Source organism: Coloeus monedula, assembly GCF_965178545.1.
Source record: "Coloeus monedula genome assembly, chromosome: 1".
NCBI classification, from domain to species: domain Eukaryota; kingdom Metazoa; phylum Chordata; class Aves; order Passeriformes; family Corvidae; genus Coloeus; species Coloeus monedula.
The window spans coordinates 86329147-86355309 of NC_138781.1; the positions used below are offsets into that span (position 1 = coordinate 86329147).

The 26163-nt window shown below is 38.1% G+C and overlaps 1 protein-coding gene across 1 annotated transcript in view; it reads left to right on the forward strand.

Moving 5' to 3' along the window:
- The window catches only part of SEMA5A (semaphorin 5A), a gene marked incomplete at both ends in the record, with an annotated part of 312885 nt that overhangs the window by 176693 nt on the left and 110029 nt on the right, over positions 1-26163 (forward strand). The window contains 5 exon segments of the mRNA XM_082293006.1: positions 889-987; positions 2133-2346; positions 15338-15623; positions 19554-19689; positions 22997-23201. Of these exon segments, the coding sequence (XP_082149132.1) occupies positions 889-987; positions 2133-2346; positions 15338-15623; positions 19554-19689; positions 22997-23201 (940 nt within the window).

A 26163-nucleotide genomic window follows, 5' to 3' on the forward strand; every position in this document is an offset into this window, starting at 1 on the left:
TTTTATGAGACTATCTTGTGGTGAATGCATTCAAATGTATGTTTCCAGGAAACTTTATTTTCTCCAAATGTATTGTTGATCATTTTATCGGATATGGACATTGATTTTTTTCAATAGAAGTGTTTGAATTTTTCGTCATACAGTTCTGGGAGATTTTCAGTATTGCAGGACAAATCTTTCTGTCTGAGTAAGCAGTAGAAATTGCTGTTGCTTTCTAGCTCCTGAAGTGAGAGATATGAACATCATAAAGCTTTCAGCTATATTAATGGGGTAAAAAACATGTTAAATTATTCCTCAGGGTGAGCATCTTTGTATTGTTGTAATGAAATTTTTTGAGAAACTTTGAATTAACGGGGAAGTAGATGCTTCTAATAAAGTAGGTAGGGTAAATTATTAAATTAGTGGTAATAAACCCACATCTGAACATCTCAAGAATTTTATTTTTACTAGTTTCAGTATATTTTTGTTACTGACAACCTGTTTTTTCCCCTGTTTTCCTCACAACTTCCTTCCTTGCCCTAATCTGTCTTTGAAGTCAACATCTGATCTCTTGAGACAGTAGTGTATTATTTAAGTCAGTGTCTATCAGATCATCTATCTGAACTATCAGTTCAAAATTTAGCCAAGCCTTTGAAATATATCCTGACAGGAAATCTTCAGTACTAGAGAGGTTTATTTTATCCTGTTAAGAACTTTTCTGAAAGGTTGATGGATATATGTGTGTGAATAGGAAATCTGTGCATATTGTGGTTGCTAACTCCAGTATGCTTGAGCCTTGTTTACCTAAAATTTTTCTCTGTGGATAAATAGCATGGATGGCAAAGTGTTATTAGTCTCCTCTGTACTCTGCAGTATCACTGAATGTATTCTTTCTTTTCTGTGTGGCAGGAGGAATGCCAGAACTATATTCGAGTGCTTCTTGTTGGAGGCAACCATCTCTTCACTTGTGGAACCAACGCATTCACTCCTATCTGCACCAATCGCACGGTACGAGTGAAATGTTTCGCCCCATGAGCTGAAGTCCCTGTTCTGAGCCAGTAGACTAAAAGGCAGGGCATGTTATGGCTGACAACTGGCTATTATACTGATGGGTGAGCTGATGTGAAAAGGCTGATTTAGGTGGTGGCAGGCCAAATAGGAGAGCTAACTGATCTGTTTTTGCAGTCTTTTCCTCAGCTATGGGAGATGCACAGCTATGAGCAGCTCAATTCCTCCTACATGCCAATTTTTATGAATCTTGGGTGTTTATAAAACTTCTGCCACTGTCTGGTCTGATTGGCATCAATTGGTCTAGTTATAAAATGTGGTTGTGTAGCTACATACTGTGTATGTGTAGTTCTGGAGAAATGACAGTACCTGTATAAGTGATTTCTGACTGGTGAGAATGAGAAATCTTGACTGAGAAGATCTGTCGTGTTTTCAGAAAAAGCCTAATTGTAGTATCAGTTGTACTCATAATAATATCAAAATGTCACTGTCTGGACTAGGCTGCCTATTTGTTTCAGGAGGGGAGAAAACTACAAAGAACAGATGTATTACTAAAAAACTCACTGACAGATTTATTTTATTTAAACCCATTGTACCTTTATTTTCAAATAGCATATTAACATCATGCTGTGGTTTATGGCTGTAAGTCTTTGGGCTACTAATCAGAGATAGTTCTGCTGAGCTGGAAAGCTCCTTTTGTTACTCTCATTTTTCAGGTGAGATTTTTTCCTAAAACACACCAGCAAAACAAATAATAGATTTTGTTGTTGTTGTTGTTGTTGTCTGCTACGGTGAATGCCTTATTGATTCTGGCAATCAGGTCTGGATTTATTTTTTGTAATCACAATCTTTGCAGAGATAACTAATGTCTGAGCCCCTTCTAATAGAAAACATTTAGGCATGGTGGATAATGATTGACATGCATACTTTCCATATCAAAGTGGCAAAAGTGAGATCTGACAACATCACAATGAGACTTTCTATATGAGACCATTTCATATTGATGTAGAGGTCGGCTCATCTCTGTTGTACAGTACTTGAGCAGGTAACAGGTGTTTGTCATAGGATTTTGCTCAGATTGATGCAGCTTGGCTGAAATGATAATTTTCAGGTAATTTTAATCCCTTTTTCTAATTCTTTTACAGTTAAGCAACTTGACAGAGATACATGACCAAATCAGTGGCATGGCTCGTTGTCCCTACAGTCCCCAGCACAACTCCACTGCTCTTCTCACTTCCAGTGGAGAATTATATGCTGCTACGGCCATGGATTTTCCAGGAAGGGATCCTGCTATTTATCGGAGTCTGGGGGCCCTTCCTCCTCTCCGAACTGCCCAGTACAACTCCAAGTGGCTGAATGGTGAGTCCTGATGGACTGTGAGACTCATCTTCTTTTAACTCACGTTCATCGTATTCATGGTATTGAAATTCCATTCTGAGAATTTGAATGTTTTGGAGTATTGTTTATTTAAATTTTAAATTATTTTGTGCTTTTCTTATATATTATTTTACTAGTATAAGTATTTGGGAGTATATTTAATAGAGCTGAAGTCTGTAGATGTGCCCTTAACATGTGTAAGTCGTGTTTGGAGACACAGCGATGAGCTGCTGTTAGGGTGCTCTTACATGGCAAAGCTGAGTCAGCTTTGAGCAGCAGCTTGCATTGAGCATTCTCTTCTGAGTACCTCAAAAACTTAAGGCAGAAAATAAACAGTTTAGAAAGGACTGAATTCTCCAGGCTTTCCCTGCAGGTCCCAGCCTTGACAAGCAGAAAAAGTTCAGCTTTCGAGCCGCTTAGGTGGCAGACTGACACCAAAGGATGGGGAATAGTTTACAAAACATATCATAACATTGTGTTTAGCAGTCAGTTTTGTGTCATGGATGTTAATCACCTGATGAGGATTTCCAGCTGGGAGAATCTGTAAACAGATAGGTATTCCTGAGATACGACAGACCAAGTTGCCTTATTATTTGTTACAAAAAAAGGAAGCAGATTCTTCTAAACTGAAAATTATTATCAAACAAAAAGTGTGAAATGATGTGTATTATAGTTTGCCCATGCCTGTTCCAGAAGAAAAAGAAATTTTTCATAATGCATGCTATGTGACACAACAGTAACTATTCCTACAGCACATTTCACGTTATGATGGGATTATTGTCATGTTTGAAATTAAATACAAATATAAATCCTTCTAGCTTCAGATCATTTGGTCAGCTGCAAGTAAAAGACTTTATTTTGAATATTTCAGTTCTCCTATAATGTGAATGCTGAACTGTGCTTATACAATTAGTATTTTTTACTTGAACAATGAACCCATGACAGGTAGCTTGCAGAAATTTGTGACCTTCTCTTAAGGTTAGATGATTTTAGAATGTTAATTAACAACAACAGCAAAATCCTAAATTTTGTGGAACATAAAAGAATTATAGCAGTGCAAAAGAAGTGAGGGGAAAAATGAACTCATATATGCCTGTTCAGGCACCCTTTGTCCACTCAGCTTGGTATTGGAACTAATTACTGTTCTACACCTGTGTTCTTTTGTCAAAGGGGAAGAAGTCTTCACGCAGAATTTGCAGCTTAACTGGATATTTTTATGCCAAAGGCACACTAAAATTCCCTCTAGACTTCTCTAATTAATCATATTCACTGTATTCACATTTTGTCTATTAAAAGCCTCAGATGTACTTATACATTCTCTGTTAGAGTTCATTCTTCTGCCTCAAAACTGTTTATAATTAAGTTACCAGGAAACTGTAGCTTTTATCTTTGGGGAGGAAGAACAAGATGAGTTTTTTAATTGAAGCCAGTTAAAGTACGTCCAATATAAGACTAAAAGCAGCCCAGTTAACTATATTAAAGGAAGGGGGAATATTTTCTGGGGTAGCTAGGAGTGGGGGATTCATCTGCTTTTATGTCAATTTGCATGGTTATGTGATTCAGTGCCAAGAAACTACATTAGTTTTTCAGTGCTTGGATTGAAGATTTTGCTGCTTTCACTGAGAAAGTAACACAGATCGATAATCCTGCAAGAAAACTAAGTCATCAGCTGGAATGGAAGCCTCCTAGTCAATATCTGTTCAGCAGCAGTAGCTCACAGTTACTGTAATTTGGCCTCATGTGAGGTGTTCATGTGCATGCATGTCTGTCAATGTTTCCAATTCAAAGGTTTCCTCGGAAGCACCCTGTTTTTTCTCACGTAGATTTTCTGCTCTGCGAATCATGTTGGACCAAATCAAATCATCTCTGGGGCTGATGGCAGCACTCAGAAACACAGCTGATTATCTCTCTCAGTGCTTTATTGCTGTGCAATAAAGACGTTGTTGATTTTAATGGCTAGCTCAGCAAATTCAGAGATCTTCAATCCCATCAGTCAGCCAAAAGGACATGCCTATATGCCTAGGCAGTCTGCTCTTGGTGTTCACTGTACCTTTTAGTGCAGGATCTTGACTTGAAAAGCTCTGAATCTTCATCACAGAAGAAAACTTGTTCCTCATCTTACTTGTCAGAAGGTCTGTAATCACACAAACAATGATATACAGTGTGAGAGGGGAAAATGGACCTGATGTGTCAGGTAGCTGGGGTGAGATCCCATATTACCATGATGTGGTTTCAGCTTCTGGAAGCACAGATTTCACAAATAAAATAACATTTATGTTGTTGACCTGAGTTCCCCATTTGTTCTGGTTCAGCCAGAGTCATGTATTTATTATTGGGTCCTGCCTTCTATTGGGGCTTGATAGGCCTGGTAGCAATCCACATCAGCTGAGTATGTAAGTTAGCAGCTGTTTACTGAGCATCATTGTGATCAGTTGCTTAACATTAGCAGATTATGGAGAAATCAGTGAACTTTCATTTCTGAATTATCCTTTTCTTGATGCAATCAACACTCAATTATCTGGGGGGACAAAGAGTTGGATAGTTCAGTTAAAAGTATTAATTATTTAGCATATGTGTAAAAGTAAGCTACAGAAATATGCTGAGAGAGTGTAACTGAAGGGAAAAAAGAAAATTAATGTGAAGCACAAAGATTTTGAACAAGCACAGATCCAAAAAGGTAGATGGATAGCACAGCAACACCAACATAGAAATCTTATTTTTGACTGGAGCTAGTTATTGTGGAGCCATCCTTGAGGCTCTCTGAATATACTGTTTGTTCATCTACTAGACAACATGCTTCAGGATTTGATTCCCCTGAATTTTGTCTGGTTTAAAAATTTTTATTGCCTAAAAGGACAGTTTACCAAAATTTACAGATATCTGCACACTTCCTTAAAGTTTTTCCTATTTTGGAAAATTTTAGAATGTAGTCAGTCACGTCTTCTTCCCTGATGGAAGAAAGAAGCTTCTGGTGGTAGTTATTGAACTTGTCTCTTTTAACATTTACAGTAGTAATCTCTTCAGCTCTTGAATATCTCTGAATATGATTGCCAGTTAATTTTTTTTTTTTTACTTCAGAACTTCCCTCCACTTCTAGAAAAAGAAATTGATGTTCTGTTTATTGATCTATTTCTGTCTTCCTGGTGCTCCTATAGACAACATCAAATGCAGCTGGCCCAAAGGCAATGAGCAGGTTTTTGACCACAGTTGTAACCATGCAGAAATTCTGCTCGTCTCCGTGAAGAGATGCCACTGAAGCATCAGGCTCCTCTAGTGGTATGACCTGAGCACTCACCTTAGTTCAACAGAGGTTGTGTTGCTCACAAAGAATTTATCAACTGACAGTTTGGGAGAGACAGACCCCGCGTTGTCCTCTTGCCAACCCCGTCAGTACTTTGTAACTATGTCACTGTACTCAAAGGGAACGTGATCACCCACAGAAGTTAACAAGGGCTGCAGACCAGCTCTCTCCCCATCAAACAGCCCAGCTGGCTGCAAAGGTGAAATAGAGAACCCAGCTCTCCCTCCCATGATGTCATATTTTGGCCTTCTCTTTTCCCATGTAGAGGAAAACGTAATGCCTGAAGTTACTCACATGAATATGCGTATATGCACAAACAAATGAAGAAGGTGGAAAGACTGCTTACCAGTAATTTACTCTGTAAGGTGTCCTGTTCTGCTATGTACTCTCCTTTCTTTTCCTCTCTGAATCCATGTTCAAGCACTTCTGTGCTTAAGAGAAACAATTTGAGGTGATAGAGCACACACTGAGGATTATGTCTAAAGCAGACATCTCTTCCACTGATTTCTTCCGGGCCAAAGCAGTCAGCAAGACCTTGAGCTTCAGCCAGCTGCTCAGGTCAGTAAAGAGCATCATGTTGCTGGAACATTATAAAATTTCCCTTGTAGTGTTTCATAGAAAGAATAGTCTGCCTTAGCAGTTGGCTTTGGACATTATTAAATGATAAAAAATAAATTATTCTTTCATTAAGCTGGCATGCTGTCTGTTTCAGTGTCCTTAAGCTCTCACTGTAACAATGTTTAAATCATATCTGGAGTTGATATAGTATGCTTCTAATTAGACTTTGCCGTAGAGTTGATCTGCAAAGTGTAGCATGGGCAGAATTCATCGTAGTTTGCTCTAGAGAACAGAAGAAAAGGTAATAGTTATATTTGCAGTTCACAGTTTCACTGTGTCCAGATTGGCAAGGAAAACCTTCACTTTTTAGACTGAGAAACCTCTCGTGTAGTCCAACATTTACAGCTAGTAAAGGTATTACTCCTTTCAATACACCTCTTTAAATCACTAAATGTTTGATCTGATGCCTCAGTGTGAAAGTTTGCCTTAGTCTATAATGTCTGTTTGATTTCCTCAGCCAATAAAGGGCAAAAAATTAAAAAAAAAAAGAGAAGGAAATCCCTTCCTGTTTCATCACATGGAGAAACACTACGACATTCGTTTTCATAAGTTGTCAAATGCCTTTGCTTACAATTGCGTGGCTCTCCAACTATCTTGAAATGATTGCAGCTGTTTTCTTTGCCCTACACATGCAATGATAGATGCTATGGGAACATGTTAAAGAAATAAAAACTGTGTTCTAAATGTCATGACATTTCATCAGTGGGCAGACTATAGATGATTAAAATGTAATCCTATGTCAGATGTAGCCCCAAACCAGAATAAAATAAAATAAAATAAAATAAAATAAAATAAAATAAAATAAAATATCTTGCAAATTAGAAGCCTTTCCATCTGAGGAGTGTTTGGATTGTTCTGCTTTACTGGTAGACATATTACCATTTTTCCTCTTGCTATCCTAAGCATTTGGTTATTAGATACTTTTACTAAAGTGGTTCCTCTGAGATCACTTTCTTAAAAACATTAATAAAAAGCTTATTAATCAATAGCAGATACTTTTAGTGTTCACAAGTAATAGTAAGAGTAAAATTCTTACAAAGGTGGTTTGGTTAGTGGGGTTTAATACAGCTCTGAATCAATTCCTATTATTGTTTGTTAGCAGACAACTTTTGCTGCTAGTAGGATGTGTAGAGACAATTTATGATCTAAGAATAAAAATTAATTCTTTCAATTTTGTTTTTAAGGATTAATGGAAATGGCTGTAATAATTCAGTGTTATCCTTTCATTTTTCTGGGCTTTAATGAAAAGCCTTGTAATTACATAGTGCAAGCTTTTCTTTATTATGTAGTATTTCATGTAACTCAAAACCAGTGTGTGCTTGAATTTGCAATGTACTCTTTCAGATAAGAGACCTGACTGAAAATATGCAAAGCGTATTCTGCTAGTTGTTGCTTATTTTCCAAGAAGATAAATAATTACATTTCTTTGGTTGAGCAACCCATGAGGTTGGTTCTTTTCCTTTGTATCATGATTTTTGCCAGTATCCTAAAATAGGAGAGAAAATACCTGCTGGTTTTGAAACCTGTCCTTAGGCTTCTTCACTGCAGCAGCTACCAGAGGAAAAATTGGAGCAGTTAAGCTGTGTTTTTCCTTTGCAATTTGTACATCTTCTCCCTGATGGCAGTGACATAGTAGGAGAGCAGTAAGTTGGTGTGAGATGGAGGTGCCTCCCCTGACTTCCTTTTTTCCAATGCCAGACTGAGTTACTACAAAACACCTTCATAGCATTTCCTTACCTGTTTGAAATGGTAGAGACAAGAAGCACTACCCATGTAGTTGGGGTATTTTTACTTCTTATCTACCCTAGGTAAAACAGCAAGGTCCACCTTCCATTTGTTAGAAACACCAGGAGGCTATTGAGGATGGAGTCTGTTCTTTTATATCTCATCTCGCCTGCTTATGTCAGGTGCCAATCAGAGAGGCTGAATGAGGAAGGAGGACACTTCTGCAAGCAGATCATCTGTTCCCAGTGTCAGAGAGGCACAACAGGAGTGTGAGCATCATTAATGCACAAAACTATGATACACAGTGACCCAGAGAAAATGAAAGAATTTAGGACTGAAATGCATCTTAACCAGGGGAAGGTGGAAAATTTCAAATTTCAGTGAGCATGAACACATGAAAACCAGCATTTATCAAAGACAGGAGGAGACTGAATATAAGGAATAAAGCCTTTACTGTGCAAGTAACTGTGCACTGGAACAGACTTCCCAGAGAGGTTGTGGAGTTCCATTCACTGGAGATACTCAAGAACAGTCTGGGCACAATCCTGTCCAATGTGCTTTAGGATGACCCCACTTGAGCAGGGAGGTTGGATCAGATGACCTGTTCTAACCTGACTCATTCTGTGATTCTGTGTGATCCTGTGACAGAAATACTGGAGGCAGAGACGGAATTTCAACAGCAGACATACTAAGCCTTAGGGTGGAGGGGACAGAGGATGATTATGAAATTGGCTTCCTTTTTGTTAAAAAAAAAAAAAAAGAAAAAAAGAAGAAGGAAAAGAGGAACAGGTGGTAGGGGGTTGATGGTGGCTGTATTCCAGGCACTCACCAACAAAGCCTCTCTGTCACTCCCCTCCACAGCTGGATGTGGGAGAGAAAATATAACGAAGGGTTCATGAGACAAGGACTGGCAGAGATCACTCACCAAATATTATTATGGGCTAAACAGGCTCAAATTAGAGATATGAATTGAATTTATTGCTAACAAAATCAGAGCAGGATAATGAGAAGTAAAATTAAACCTTAAAACCCTCCACCTTCCCCCCCCCCACCTCCCTCGTTCTCAGCTCTACCTTCTCCCCCAGTGGTGCAGGGAGATAGGGAATGGGAATGGGGGTTATGGTCAGTTCATCACCCATGGCTTTTCCTGCTGTTCAGGGAGAGGAGTCATTCTCCTGCAGCACCGTGGGGTCCCTCCCACGGGAGGCAGTTCTCCATGAACTTCTACAGCATGAGTCCACCTCACAGGGAACAGTTCTCCCCAAACTGCTGTAGCGTGGGTCACTCTTTCACAGGGTGCAAAGAGTGCAAAAAGTATTTGTCCCTTTCAAGGACAAATAGCTGCAGCATGGGCTCCTCTTTCCACGGGCCTTCCATGGGGTCACAGACTTCTCTCAGGCATCCACCTGCTCCAGTGTGGGCTCCTCCATGGGCTGCAGGTGGATCTCTGCATCCCCATGAATCTTCATGGGCTGCAGGAGCACAGCTGCTTCACTGTGGTCTGCACCACAGCCTGCAGGGGAATCTCAGCTCTGGCACTTGGAGCACCTCCTCCACTGGCCTTGGTGTGTGCAGGGCTGCTTCTCTCACGTTCTTTCACTCCTCTCTTCTATGGTCACAATTACATCTGTGCAGTAGCTTTTCTTCCTTCCTAAATCTGTTATCACAGAGGCATTACCACCAATTCTAATTGGCCCAGCCTTGGCCAGTAGCATGTCCATCTGTTGGAGCTGCCAGGCATTGGCTTAGCTGGACATGGGGAAAGCTTCTGGCAGCTTCTCACAGAAGCCACCCCTGTAGCCTCCTGCTACCAAAGCTTGGCCATGCAAACCAAATGAGCAGGTCTGCAGGGAAAGTCCTTTCATTGTCACCCTCCCTGTAAAACTAAAACAGAAGAAAAAAAATAAAATGGCAGTGCAAATGTTTGGGGAGAAATGGGTAAGCCATCATAACTGGGTTTTCTTTCCATACCATAACTGCTGGTTGGCAAAATCTCTTTAAAGAATACTAGAATCCTGTGTATGTGGAATTCTGGATTCAATTTTAAGTAACTATCCAAACTTCTGGATCTTTTGATAGATCCCCATACTCAAAAGCTGTAGAGGTTTTGAGTGAATTAATGTAATCCCTGTGTATTCTTCACCCTTGCCCTCCTGCCCCTGTGTACATGGCTTTACAAGGTGTCTATGCAGTCAAAATAGGTGACACAAAATCCACTGAACTCCTTTTAAGGGCTTCATTGAGGGTTAAGTCAGAGTAGAGAATGGCTTCTGTGAATAAATTTGTCAGTGGCAAATTTGCATCAGCAAAATGATATAATAAATTGCAAAGTATTATACCATGTAAGAACACTTTACCTTGAAAATGAAGGAGATCTATTTGAAATAAACAACAGGAAATAAAATAAGAAATTTGGTAATACCATATTTGAAAACAATATTTCAGATGAGAAATAATTGCATTTCAGAATTTATTAGAGTACATCAGTAAAAAAGTAATGAGTGCATCCACTTTTATGATTATGCTGAATTGTATTATAAAATCCATCAGCAGTATAAGAGAAGATTGGAAAAAAAATGTCTGGGATACAGAGTTTTAGGGTATTTTGCTGTCCTTGCTCTTCCATACCTATAAAATTTTCAATTTAGTGAAAGGAAAAGAATATAAAAGAAATCATGGAGAGCTAAGGCATTGCAAAGGAAATAGTCAAAATAGATTGGTAGCCAGCTACTCTATGACAGGTTAGCATTTTTAGCACGCCTCCTAGGTAATTGTGAAACACAGAGGAAAAACAGCTATTAATAATCCATTTCTGCCAGTTTCATGTGGACTTAACGTTTTACAGTTCAGCTCCTGAGGATGGATATAGCTGTGATGACCACAAGTTATGTATTTCTTTTGAGGTATATAATGCTGTGATTAAAATTTGTCCTTAAACCCTCATGAGGAGTGATGCCTTGATCAGCCTAATGCAAAGTCTGTACTTTTTTTTCTAACAGCTGCAAAGGACTACAACTAAATGAATGTACTTAATGAATATACAGAGATGGCAAAATGCAATTGCAACTGGACTTCATTGATTAAGTTAATAAGATGAAAGAAAATAATATACACTGGCACATCTGAAGCTTGAATTCTCTCCATTACTTTCAGCATCTCTTTTGGAGAGCACTTGTAGCTGAAATGTGAAGTTTATTAAAAAAAACCTCAAATGCATCTTTCTAGGATTTAATGGTATTAAGCATTTGGCTGAATACAAATATGTGGAAGAAATGGGTCTTTAGAGGTCAACAGTATGGTGTGATTCATTGGTTCTAGTGAGATCAGTGAACAAGGTCCAGATAGATGTCATTCAACATTAGAGCAGTATCTAAACTCCTAAGATTTTGAATATATGATGTATTCATATATCTTTGTGTGTCTTATTTTGTGTGCATATATACATATAAAATCTGATCTGTGTCTAGATAAGAAAAACTTAATATTTTAGCTTTCTTTTAACATTTCTGGGGTTAATTTCACTTTTGATTGAGTCTTTGAATGCCTTGCACTTCAGGTGTGAGTGGTCACATCTCACAGGGACAGTCAGTGGAAATCTTAGCTCTTAATTTCTTAGAGTAGGCTTTGGACCTTTAAATCCTTAAGGTTAATTGCTGTTACCTCCTTAAAGAAAGTTAGATAATTTCCTGTCATTTGGTTCACTCTGGGAACAGCAGCATCTGCTAACTATGTAAATTAAGCCATGTTAGCTTGCTTCAGAAGATGTGGAGTTGTATGGATTAAAGAGCACAGAGAACTTTATTGCTCCTAAGCTCAGACAGTGAGAAGAGGCCAGGACTACCTCAAATGCTCTCAGAGCTCTTTTAGGCTTTTTTCCCATTCCTATACAGGAAAAATTCCTGTACAGTTCTTCTCATCCTTTACCCACTCAGACTGCATCTACACCACTAAATAAAAAAGGCCCAGGAAATAAGCTTATGAATGACACCATTGGCAGGTGGAAAAGGAGAGTAATCTAAAAGGAATCATTGTGTCTTCCTGTTAAGTGCTTTCACATTCAGAACAGAGACTGTGCTCCCCAGACAATGTAGGTTTGTCTCCAACCTTCAGAAAAACAATCTTATTGTTTCCGGTGGAAGCACCATCTTGGCTTCGTATGGTTGAGTCATCTTTTTTGCAATAACTTAGAAGAGTCTGTGGGGAAACATCCTTGTTGGGCAGCCATGCTGCTTTACGAAGGAAATGGTAGAGATTCCCAGGATTGGTGCTGAGAAAGCAAATTTCAGAAATAGCAGAGTGATGTGTTTGCCCAGGGGCAGTGCTAACTAGCCACCCAGTGCTTTCAGTGCTTGGGCTTGTGCCTCTGTGTAGCATGGCTCCGTGCTGTTCACTGCAGATGTTTGTTGGGTCACATCGGCAAAGTAATTTTCTTGCTTTCCTGATTCCACTGGTTCCATTTAATTTGGGAAAGTCTAGTCAGCCTGACACATCCATAAATCGAGTATATAAAAAACCCTATAAAGGTCATATACAATACTCGTGACATTATTACAGGTTGACATTCTCATACTAACTGCTGTCACATACCAGACTCCTTGCACTTGTTGTGGTGATCTGATAAATCAGAAATGAGATGTGTTTGCCCTTCCAGAACTATTTGCAAAGTCAGCATGAAACAAGAAATTCACTTCATTTGCTGCATTAAAAAATTACATGGTAAGGCCTCCATGTCAACAAATAGCAGTTCACAGCACAATATTTGGACACATAAGAACTGATTTTTTCCTAGCTGAGAAGCTGCTTTTTCCTTTGACGTTTTGAAGTGACCCTCTTCATTTTTCCCAAAGAGAGAATGAAATAAAGTCTGACATGATAATCCTTCCACATCCACTGAATTCCCCAAGGTAGCTCTGAGATTATTACATTTAATGCAAATGAAAGCAGTTTTCACAAGTTTCAACTGCAGGTCACATTTTCATCAGTTCATAAAGTATAAACATAGGTGTTTGCAGATGTATATATTGTTTCTCAGTTTTGAATCCATGAAATATGAGTACTAGGTATATGAGTACTTGGTATTTTTGTACATGTACTATGATTATCAGTGCAACTTTAAAATACTGTCTTTTGAAAGGTTGACATGGATTTTCAAGAACGCTGAACACAGTCTCAATGCATTTCATATTATTTTTACTCCTATAGTTTGTGAAGTTTATTTTTGTAATTCATCATTCTTTATGCTGAGTGCTTCCAATAGTGTTTTTTTAACTCTGCAGTAAGATCCTATGGTGCCAATGTAGGGATCTTTTTTATATCAGTGGACCTCCAGTGAGAGGTATCTTCAGGCCTGATTGAAAGGCAGGGCCTCCTTGTTAACATTTGTACAAAATGTGTTTTGTGGGTGGATCAGCTTGGTTTTGAGTATTTGCACAGTAGGTTTTTGAAGCCTTTGAAGCAAAATCCCTATTGTAATGAAAGTTTTACACAGATAAGGAATGAAGAGTTAAGGTTCTAGTAGGGTTAACATTACTAATAGTTTAGTTCTTTGTATATTGTCAGTGCAGTTTTATTTCTAATGATATCATAACTCCTGTCGAACTATTTTGCCTTTTTTTTTTCCTTTTTTTTTAACACAAATGCACTGATACTATGTAACTCATGAAGGCTCAGGGTACCAACAAGTTCTTAAAATTTTTGGGTTGTGATCTGCCAAAAGAATACCTGTGCAGCTCTGAATGGGGGGAAAATGTGGTGTGTTCCAGACTGCTCTCAAGGAAGCACTTCATAAAATAGAGAGTGAAAGTTACAGGGAAGAGTGAGAGCACTATTGGATCTGCTCAGCTTCATGCATCCAAGGCAGCTCATAATCATTGCTGCCAAAAACCTGCCCTGGGAGCTCTCAGCACAGCAGATAGAGATGGAAACAGCACAAGAGGCCATATTAGCTGGGATCTGGTCTGTCTTTGAAAAAGAGTTTTCTGACAGTTTGGACTGCTGTGAGGCAATGCCAGCTTGCTTGCCTTTCTAGTGTCCCTCAGAAGTTCTGGTAGGTTTGAGACACTCCTGTAAAATACTTACAGCATTTCGAATTACAGCAGCCTTTTTTCTATGCAATAGTGCATAGATGTTCACCTGTAAATTTTATTTGAAGTGTTTCCTCAAAATAGATGTTTTTTAAACAGTTTTGTTTATTTGTTTTCCTGCTTCAGAATAAAATTTGGGAATGAGAAAATTTTTCTTGTTTCTCAGAGGTATCAGTGTTCTAAAATGGTTCCTTGCACAAGTGGGGCTCTTCTTCACAAATCTGTGTATCAAATTTCTTTCCTTTAAGAACTCATCAGGTTGTCAGCTTCTTTTAAGGTCATGGACTTTCCTCAGATCTAGTCATCCTTACAGGAAATGGACCACATGTTTATTGTCTTTGGTATCCACTGTTCCTTTTTTTTTTTTTCTTTCAAAAAATATTGCCATCTGTTGCTTTCCAGATTTTTTTTAATGTATTCTTTAGTTTCTCCATCATCACCATCGGGTATTTTGATCAGTTTTCAATATTTTCTTTAAAGAAGGGGGAAAAAGTCTGTAAAGCTCTAAAAAGCATTAAGTGATACGGAGTTGAAATACAGTTATCTTACCATCAAATATTCTTGTGTAGTGCTCTTTTCTTTTAATTACAGCCTCTGAGCACATTTTTACTCACCATCAACTACTACCTGTTGTCATGCTAATCTGGAGTAATGGCATGGTGGCAAAGCAGAAACAGAGTTAAAAGATAAAACAGTTACATTGCGAGAAATCACTGTGCCCTTATGTGAAGAATGAAAACTCTGAGACACTTTTGATGGTGGAATACAGTGAGCTGGGCCAATGTTGCCCAGCACAGTCATATTCTGTGAACACCTAGAGCTGAACCTGTCAGACCACGTGTTGTGGTTTGACCCCAAATGGCAGCTCAGCTGTCTATTTGTGCTGGTGGGGTGGTGTGAGAAAGAAAAGGCCTTGGCTCTGTGTGAGTGCTGCTCAACAATAACAAAAACATCCCTGAATTACCAGCACTGTTTCCAGCACAAATCCTAAACACAGTGCCATGCTAGCTACTATGAAAAGAATTAACTCTACGCAGCCAAACCCAGTGCATACTGATCATGTATCTCACAATCCCAGCTGGACATGAGCTGGCCTGTTCAGATGTCGTGGTGCCATATCCCTAAAGGATAATAAAAAGTGTCTTTATCTAAATATAAAGCTTGAAGATAAATCCAACTTCCACATTAGTATGAGTGCATATATCACAAGAAGGCAATAAATGATCTTTCCTTCTGTTATTTTCAGAACCAAATTTTGTGTCATCTTATGACATTGGGAACTTTACCTACTTCTTCTTCCGGGAAAATGCAGTGGAACATGACTGTGGGAAAACAGTTTTCTCTCGTGCTGCTCGGGTGTGCAAAAATGATATTGGTGGCAAGTTTGTGCTGGAGGATACCTGGACTACCTTCATGAAAGCTCGTCTGAACTGCTCTCGCCCTGGTGAAATTCCATTTTACTATAATGAACTTCAGAGTACTTTCTTCCTGCCAGAACTGGACTTGATCTACGGGATTTTTACCACTAATGTGTAAGTAAACTGAATGATACATTTATTTTCTTGCTGTTTGTGACAGCAAAACCTAGAACTTCTGAGCTATTTTCTTCTACATATGCCAAGTAAACATCATAAATTCAAACTACTGTTTTGCCCAATCCACTGGTTTCTGTGAACAGGCATCTGTTCCAAATGTTTTCCATGTGAATTGTTGAAAACACGAGAGAAGGACGAATTAATAATATTTCCTTATAGCAGGGAGCCAGTTGTGTTTAAGACTATTCTGTCATATTCTTCATTTATTCTTAGAAAGTAATTAATTTTTTTTGTATTGTAATATGTAAACACATTATGTATTTATGAAATAAATGTTTTATAATTGTAATGTGACATAATCATGAATTTGACATGATGGAATTTGACGATGTCATAAAGAACTCATCTCACCCAAGAGAGCACAAGAGGTGCTCTTATGTATTTTAAATTAGCTCTAACATATCCTTATGTGAGTTTAAGGGTCAAACCAAGAATTTAACCTGATTTTAAGTAAACCTGTTATATCAATAAGGTAAAATTTTAAAAAAAGAAAAAAGGACAATTTTGTCTTAAAAATCCAAATTTGTTAAATATTAAAAAATTAGAAGAACATAGAAAATAAGACATTTATCTCAGAACTTTGTTAATTAACTTTGTTAATTTAAATATGATGACTGGTGTTCAAATGCTGCTCAGAAAGAGCGGCCTCTGTGTTATGGCTGTGCAGCCCAATGTTCAGAACACTGGAACAATTTCAGATTTTGAGTTCTGATTCTCTTACCTTCTTGTAGTGTCTTGCTGTGTAAGTCAGTGCTGGTTTGGATAAATTTGGAGGAAAAATATCCTCTGAGAGAAGGCAGGTTACAACCAGCCTTCCCTCACCAGGTTCGGGAAAAAAAGAAATTTTCCTCGAAGGAAAGTGAAAGAGATAAAAACTATTTATTTAACAAACACATAGGAAAAGGATAATAATGCTAAATAATAAAACCTCTTGCTGTGGAGAGAAAACTTGGGGAAATTTTAGAGTCCTGTAGATCTCTCTCTCTCTCTCCTTGGAGCTTGGTCGTGGTGGGCCCTCCTCCAGGGCCTCCACCTCGGTGGAAAAAGTCCCGATGTGTTCTGATGTTGAAACAGTCCAGCAGAGAAAAAGGGAAAAAATCAAAGTCCCAGGAAAACAAAAGTTCAACTCTGTCTCCCTCTGGAGAAAAAGAAAGCCGAAAGCTGGCTGGAAAGCAAGCAGTGCTTCCTCCGCTCTCTACTGCAGAAAGCAGAACACAGAGGAGTGTGTATCTCTGTGTCCTTGAAAACAAACTATAAACTGCTTTGAAAGTTTTGCTGGGGTTTTTTTTCCTCTCCCCCCCTCTCCGGCTCAGTTTAAAGGCACAGAAAGGCACAAAATTAATTTCTGGGCATAGAGGAGTGATAGGGGATACACATCATAAAGTCACCCGAAGACAGTCGGTTTTGTCTAGAATTTTAAAATGTCCTTGGGCACCTAAAACGCAGGTAAGGGACCCTTTAACACAGGGATACCTACCTTTTATAAATATCCATTAACCAGGTGGAAAGGTTCACAAGTGCCAACAAATTACAATCCCTATGCATTCCAGACAGTGAGCATGAATTCAAGCACATTTAGGCATCTTCCAGACTCAGGCTCACCCCTGGGCTGGCAGCTCAGGCTGTGAACAAGACCATTGATGGGCTGGTTACACCAGGCTGTGGCAATTCCTAACTCATGACATTGGATGATGAGATCAGCCTGTTTCTTCAATGGAGTAGTATAGTGGATCTAAAACCACTGTTTATATAAGGAGAATAGTAGAGACATTGAGATTACTGGGGATAAGAATATTTGCTGTTGTTTCAATCAGTAATGTTAATTTTGTTGGTCTGTTTGCCTAGTTAATTCATATACCAAAAGACAGCTATTTGTCAGGTGGCATCCCCATACACTGTTCAACACAATCTTCCATGAGAAGTCAAAATAGCCTAGACATGTTGCTGCCGTGAAAAGCCTGAGCAGAGGAATTCTGCTCTAGAAAATCCACAGGGCTTTGGCCATGGAAGGGGAATGATGTTCCTGATGCTTCCTGGCTCTTCTGAAAATGGACTTGCTATTGTTAAGACTACCTTTGCCACATGAAAGTAGACAGCATTTTAAACCTTGCTGCTACTTTCCTCTTCCCCTGTGCCCCAACATTCTGATTGTCCAACAGGCATAGACTATTCAAAGAGGAATTAATTGTAACTGTTTGAGGGTAGGGTTTTTCGATTGCTCTATTTAAATTCCTGCCCCCTAATGTTGTAACTGAATTTTTTGAACATTTTTGAAATGTTTTAGAGTTAGGATTATTTCCTGCTGACTACCTGTTCACAGATAGTTTGTGGAACTCATATGACCCACCTTTCTGCCCTGCAAGTGATGGTGGAGAAACACAAAGGTTTCCTGTGACAGGGAACAACATATTCCTTTCTGTTCATGTCACAGCATCAGATTTAACTTAATGACATTCATAATTCTTCAATCTCAATATCTTCAGAATTGCAATGACTTTATCTCCACCTTAATGCTTTTTTTAGTATACTTTGATATATTTGTGAAGGGAAAAAAATGAAATGTTTCTCTGACAGCCAAACCTGCGCTTTTTATATGTGGTTGACTGTTATGTCCACTATAGCCATTGCTTCATGATAAAGCTGATTTTGTTGCTTTCAGATTATCCAAAAAATCTGTAAACATGAGCCTCATATCCTCTTAGGACTTTATGAAATTCAAAAAAGCATTGGTACAGTTAATAATATTAGTGAGATGCATTTAGTGATATAAGCAAGGACTTATCAGCCCCAATGATGATTGATTCTGCAGAAGTTGTAAGCATGGAACTTCCGGTTTTGGGCTTCTTTTGAAGTAAGAGTGACAAGCATAAGAAAGTAAATTGCTCTTTTGTCCTGGTATTTAATCCATGTATCCTAACTCTTTTTTCATTTGTTGGGGTTTTTTCCCATCATTATAGTATGTTTTCTTAAGTCTTGTGTAAATTAAAGGCTAAGCTTAAAAAAAAAAAAAAAAAAAAAAAAAGGGGGTAAAAAAAAGAAAAGAGAGAAGAATTCTGTGTGGATCAATTGCCAGCAGTTTTAACTGCAACAGGAAATCTGTACAAGTGACACCTTCATTATTTATTCCATTATCTCAAAATGAGGAAAGGAACAATGTAGTTTTCCATATGATGAGCTTTCATAGTTATTAGATTATATTCTGTACACTATGCAGAATTACTTTATTGCCTTGAATATCGCATTTCCAAGGCAAACCCAGGAAATTGTATGTTTTGTCAGCTGCCATTTATTGATGTTTATTTTTTTAACATGGTATCTTGTATGCAGTCCAAGTTGTTTTCTCTTGATGGGTTTCTGGAACTTGCATTCTTTTTGCTGTACAACATCTCTTGGAAGACAGGATTTTTGTGGGCATGTCTTGTCCAGGGATTCCATGGGGTCTAGAGACATAGCATACCTTGAAAATCCTTATTTGTGTCATGCAGTCATTTGTTGTATGGAAGAAACTTTATTGAACCCTGAGAATAATGTCTTCCTGAACTTTGCAACTAGAAAAGAGGTGTCCCTAGTGCATGTGATTATGTGTGGAAGTATAGCCTCGTGGTATTAGAGCAGCAGCAGAAAGTAGGAAGTTGTGAGTTTTTCCCCACACCAGCTTCTTGGTAAGGCCAACAGATATTTTAAATGCAATGACTATGCTAAATCAGCTCATCATATATCATTATCTTGAGATATCATCTCCTGGCTGATCATATCTGCTTCATTAATTACTTGAAGTATTGAAGAGTTATTGCCTTTTTATTTATTTTTCAGCAAACTGGCTTCTTAATGTTATTACCTAGGTTAATGTATTTATTTCTTTTGCAGGAACAGCATAGCAGCCTCAGCAGTTTGTGTTTTCAATCTGAGTGCAATAACTCAGGCCTTTAATGGACCCTTCAAATACCAGGAGAACTCTCGCTCTGCTTGGCTTCCATATCCCAATCCTAACCCTAATTTTCAGGTATGGATACGTAGGAGAAGTACAATATTTTATGTGAGCTTTCTTCAAAGTACTGTATGGTTCATAATTTATAAATCCAGTTTTGCACTATGTTGTAGCCTAAGACCTTAAAAACCCCTAAATTTAAAAAAGTGCTTAGGAGACCCCCTTATTTCAACATACTTAATTTTAATTTTATCCTTCCACAAAATAATTTGGATTGAAAACCAGATATACTTTGAAGGGTAGGAGGAAAAAGGCTTAACTTCAATCTTCTGTCAAAATAAAACACTATAGTTATCTGTCAAGGTGACATTAACTCTTGTCTGAACTATGATCAAACTGCTATTCTGTTTTACATTGTATTTGTGCTGTTAGGACCTAACAAATGGAACAGTGTCTGTCAGAAAAAAGAAAGTGTGAGGGAGGTGGTAAAAGAGGAGTGGTCAGAATTTTATATATTTTCATGTACAAGGTAGTCCACACTCCTTGAAGAGTCAGATTAAAAGAATTTGCCATGTGTTGTGCCCCTCATTTGAAGTTGTTGGCCTCAGAGGGTGTAATAATCTGCAGCTGTCTGACAGTATAAAAGCAGTTAGTCCAAGGTGGGTTATTCAGAGGAAGTCTACAGAAAGAAAGAAAGGGGCATTTCAGTAAGCAGATATCCATTGTTTTCTTCTTTTGCATAGTCGCCAGTCCTACTAGGACAATATTAATGAGTGTGCTTCTTGCAAGGGAGATGGAAAGAAAAGCAGCATTAATTTAGTGATTAAAAACAATAGCTTTTCATCAAGGTGCTTAAGTGTATTCACCTTTATCCACATTTCACCCTCCCTTAATCTCAATGCAATTTTGTAAGTTCACTTCTTCTCCTGGAACAGCTTTCCCTAGCTTGTAAGAGTCATAAGATCTTTTGCTAGCATGAAAAAGAATCACCCATTGGGGATCGTTGGTAGTTTTAATTACTTCCTGATCCATGCAAATGAAGGAAAATAAGGCACAGGTTACAGGCTAGAGCCACGATACCTTTCCTAAGTGGTATGTTCGGCATTAGCCAAGTGACAAGACTCTATTTAAGTACGCCAGAAGCCTGCAGAAGCGAGCTATGTTTGTATACAGCTTTTTACCTGTTGTAGAAATACTTGAATTGTCAAAATAGTCATAGGAAGAAGGTCTAAGAGAGGCTAAATTTTTGAAGGAGAAAGCCTGAAAAAATGCTTGTATGTAAAAATCTTATCACCTTTCTGACTAGTAAGCACATCCAATAAAACTTATTAAACTCCCCCTACAAACCTTGCATTAATGTGGTGTTAATTACTGTGAGAACAGCCCATACTGAATGGTACTTACAAAGAAAGATGACAGTCTGATGGCTGTGTAAAAACAGTTTAAGTCTCTGCTGTACTGTTAGTGCACGTCTCCAAGTCCCAGTCAGGACAGGTGTTGAAATTTATTTCTAAGATGGCCTGGCTGATTTTAATAAAGCTGGTACTTCAATTTACACGAACAGTGACAACAGTTGTATCATATCTCACTGAGCCACAAACAGCTTTGAAGGCAGAGCTAGTGTTAAAAGTGGTAATGTGGCCTTTTACAACAGAATATTGAAGGCAATTGATGTCAACTGATCTCTAGGTATCTCTAGTGATGTACAACTTCTATTCTGTTGCTGATGCTGCTTTTTACTCCCTTGTAACTTTCTGTTACATTTCTGGCTCCATAACTGCAGCAGTGATGCATACTAGAAGCTAGTCTAATGCTTAGAGCCAGGTGTAACCATTTTTTGTGACTTGATGGGGCTTTAGAGTACACACTTAACGTAGATGAGATATATTCCTTGTGTGAGTCATTGGTTTCCTTCCAAGAAAGGACTTTTCTTCTGTAGAGTCCTTAGGATAAAAGATCAGAAGTTCTGTTTGTGTCTTCCCAGAAGTAGGTTTATCCTCTGAGTATTTAACCTACTCAGCAGCAACAAAGAGAAGCATGTGATTTGAAGGAAGATTACTGCTATGTAGATATAGTTTACATCAGACATTGTATTTCCAAGTCTGGATTATATTAATGAAATACTTTCCATATTAGAATACTATTGGAGTCACAGTTTTGAGGAGCATTATTTTCATCAGAGATCATTGCTTTTCTTTTTAGACAGAGCAATGTCTATCGTAATACCAAGGACCATTTCCATTTCAGTGTACTATGAGTGTTCAGCTGGCATTTTTCCTGCTTGATAGATCCAGATAACTACTTCTATGTCATGGTTTATTTTTTTCACTGGTCTGACATACAGAGCAAGTAACTGTTTCCTTCCAGTTGCTAATTAGTCATTCTTCATCATCTGATCTCCCATTAAGAAATAATTTGACTTTTTTTAGCATTTGTGCATTTGGAATGATCACTCAATTTTGGATTGAAAACACGGTAATAATGAAAAAATAACTGGTAGGGTTTTGCACGCTATTATTTTGCTTGTGCTGTAATTCATGGCATAATTTATGACATAGTAAATCAGAATGAAAATTATGACTTAGTTATGCCTTTCACATCACCCAAATATTTGATAAATATTGTGAAGCAGTGCTTTACTTCTCTGATGCAATTATGACTGAGTAAATATGTGAATGTTTATATATTCCCATGCATTAAGAAGCTTTCTCTGTTGTGTCCTCAGAAGAACACAAATATGTTAAAATTAACTCCTACTTATTTTGCTTTGTTTATTTGTGTTTGAAACTTGTCCGTGAAGCTAGTGGATGTTTTCCTGTAAGAAAAGAGCCCAGTTTTCAGATTTAAAATATGGTCAGTTACAAAGCAAAAAAGTCTTTGCTGTGGATAATATTTAATAGAGCTCTGCACAGTCCATTTTTGCTACTTAAGACAGAGTCCTAAGAAGCTTCTAGAACTGCATGTTGTATGTTCACCTGGGATTCCTGTCAGACCCTGGCTGTGCTAGGACTTATTTGTCTTTAACACTGAGGTCTGTGAAAATTATAAAGAAAACTAGTCAGAAAATAATTTAGTTTTTTGAATGGTAGTTCTTCTCCTTCCTGCCCTGTGAATGTAGGATATAGCAAAATATTTCCATAATCCACTTGTGCTGGTCAGTCTCATGCCCTTCCATATTGTTTAGAATTAGGGAGCCGCAGGAAAACTGAGCTTCCTCAATCCTTGGACAGTCTGGTTAGCACCAACATGGGACCTGGAAGTTGAATTCCACGTTGTCTTTGCAAGATACACTCTTGCTTTTATTTTCTTGTGCTGTAAATCAGAGAGTAAATCTATTGTTATTGTTAGCACATGTAGTCATGTTACTTTTCTGTGTTTACAGTGTGGTACCATGGACCAGGGTTTGTATGTAAATCTGACTGAGAGAAATCTTCAAGATGCACAAAAATTTTTCTTAATGCACGAAGTTGTTCAACCAGTTATTCCAATTCCTTACTTCATGGAAGACAACAGCCGATTTTCCCATGTGGTTGTGGATGTTGTGCAGGGCAAGGACATGCTTTTCCATATCATCTATCTTGCCACAGGTACGAACTCTTCATTGCTGTCATAACTTCAAATGTTTATGAGGTCTTTGGGTTTTATGTTCTGTTAATTACTTATGGAATACGTGTACAGCACCTTGAACATCAGCTTTTCCTCTTTGACACTATCACTTTTCTATCTTCTACATTTTATGAATAGATTAATTTAGCCATTACAGTGTATTTTATGGTTTTTTTTGAACTTCAATTTTGGTGCCTGTTTCCTATTCTCCTTTGAAATTGTAAAGCTTGCGTGCTCTTGAGGGATTCAAAAGCTGGACATTCTACAAACAGGACTTCTCAAGTTTCACTGTCTTTTGTTCTTTTTACTTAGTTGAGGGTACAAAGTAAGGGCCCAAGATAAGATTGTTTAGGACCCTCTGATAAAGAAGTAATTTCATAAATAGCAAATACAGCTACTGCTATTTCTATTTCTGAATTTTCTGCTCAAATATATTTTATTAACTTTCCTTTTCATCTCATTTTTAAGACATCCATTATGCAGTTTTATACCCTGCCTTATTATTTGCCCATTTATATGTACGCTTAGCAGTGAAAGAAAAACAACCATCCACCATATATTGCCTTGGTTACAGCTACTGCCTTCTTGGTTCAAAATTTCATTCTTAAAAACAGCGAGGGTGTTGGAGAATTGTTTTTGCAGAACAAGAATGCCCCCAGCTGAAATTGAAATAGTAGATTGGACTAATGTGTTTAAAGCCTCATGGCATAAAACTTAGGACAGTTCTTAAATACTTGGACCTATGCACATTAGTCAGGAATAGCCCATCAAAGCAATGGTTTCTTAATGTTCAGTTTGTCTCATTGTGCTCCTTGAAAGCTAGGCAGTAACAGAAAAGCTTTTGATAGGTTAAAACTATGCTTGGATTTGACCGGTTCTAGTCAAAACAGCCTGCTGGTTGGTAAATCAGAGCATTTTAAGTGAAATCATGCTGACACTAAATGATGTTTGTATTGTAGAGGCCTCCTGATCAAACCTGAGTTACAGAAAAATGCACAGAATTGATTTTATATGAAGAGACTATCACTGCACTGTGGGATATTTACATTATTTACAGTTTTGGAAGCACCAAGAATAATAGCTGTTGTCATAATTCTGATTGTCTTCAGGTTTCAGTTTCCCTTGGTGTGTTACCTTTTATGTTTGAGTCAGCAAATGAGGATCTAAAATTTTACGCTTCACGGTTCATTAATAAATTGTGTTCAGGAGTGATTCTGTGTTGTTTTTATGCTGCTAAAAAAAGATATTGCTCCTATGCTCCTTGTGATCAGCGCTTGCCTTTCACTTTCATTCTTCTCTGTACGTCTGGTTTTGATCATTCATGGAAGCAGGGTACTTACCTTAGCTGGATCTTTAGTCTAAATTCAGCACATGCTTTCCTGTAACTGGACAGCATATGTTTTATAAGTGTTAGAAAGCATATGATAAAACCCCCATTCTATTCTTGAAGTTTTCTTGATGTAGTCAATTCTGTTTCACATGTATTTCACTGAACCACAATGGATTTTTGTTAACATTACTTCTACCCCAATTGAGTGTAATTATTAAGACTTATTTTCTAAGAAATATTAATACTCACTTTTGGTAGAACTTGAAATTACCACACATGTTTATATACAAATACCACAGATACAGTGCATAAATGTAGTTTAAAAATCCCAAGATGTACCAAATTACATGGACTATTAATATTATATTAATATATATTTATATATAATATTTATATATTAAGATTCTAGGAGAAAGGTGATACTTTGCCTTCCTTGGGGTGCAGATTATAATTATAATTTCATTATATTGTTAATTGTGCAGCATCTTATTTCTCCTGACCTCTGCCTTTGCTTACGTAGAAGCTGTGGAATAGTTAGCATGGAGTTTTCATCGGAAACTGAATATGATAAAAGATTACTGAGAAAAATGCCACTACTTCTGTTAACAACAGGAACTAAAAGGCAGTGGCCTTAACTTTGAAAATAAACAATAATTTTGGGAACAAACCAAGTTTAAGGCTTTTGAATTTCCCCAATGTCCGAGTTTACTCCCACACACAATGTCATCTACCCCAAGCTCTTAACGTCATAAAGCATGTGTATGTTTGGGAGAGATGAAAGACTGGGCTGACAGTTACTACCACTCTGAGAAATGTTGTTGTTGTATCTTTCCTGATTTAATTTATTTGCATTATTAAAAGTGGTGGTAAATTAAATTTGGAATTAAATTTTTACCATGATGCTCCATCTTCAAAAAAAAGACAAAGGGATGAAAGCTGACAAGGAGAAAAGGCTCTGGGGGTGCTAGTTGACACCTGGCTGAACATGAGCCAGCAGTGTGTCCAGGTGGCCAAGAAGGCCAATTGCATCCTGGCCTGTATCAGCAATAGTGTGGCCAGCAGGACCAAGGCTTGATTTTCCCCCTGTACTGCCCATTTGTGTGTCTGCACCTTGAAACTTGTGCTCAGATTCAGGCCCTTCACTACAAGAAGGGCATTGAGGTGCTGGAGAGGGTCCAGAGAAGGGCAGTGAGGCTGATGAAGGGTCTGGAGCACAAGTCCCATGAGGAGCATGGGGTTGTTTAGCGTGAAGAAAAGAAGGCTCAGGGGGGACCTCATCATTCTTTACAACTGCCAGAAAAGAGGCTGTAGCCAGGTAGGGGTCAGTCTCTTCTCACAAGTAACAAGTGTTAGGACAAGAGGAAATGGCCCCCAGTTTTCCAGGGGAGATTAAGATTGTATACTAAGAAAAAATTCTTCACTGAAAGGGTGTTTAGGCATTGGAACAGGCTGCTCAGGTAAGTGGTGGAATCACCATCCCTGCAGGCATATGAAAGCCATATAGGCTCAGGGACATGGTTTAGTGGTAGACTTGGCAGTGGTGGGTTAACAGTTGGACTTGATGATCTTAAAAATCTTTTCCAAGTTAAACAGTTCTATGATTCCATGACCTG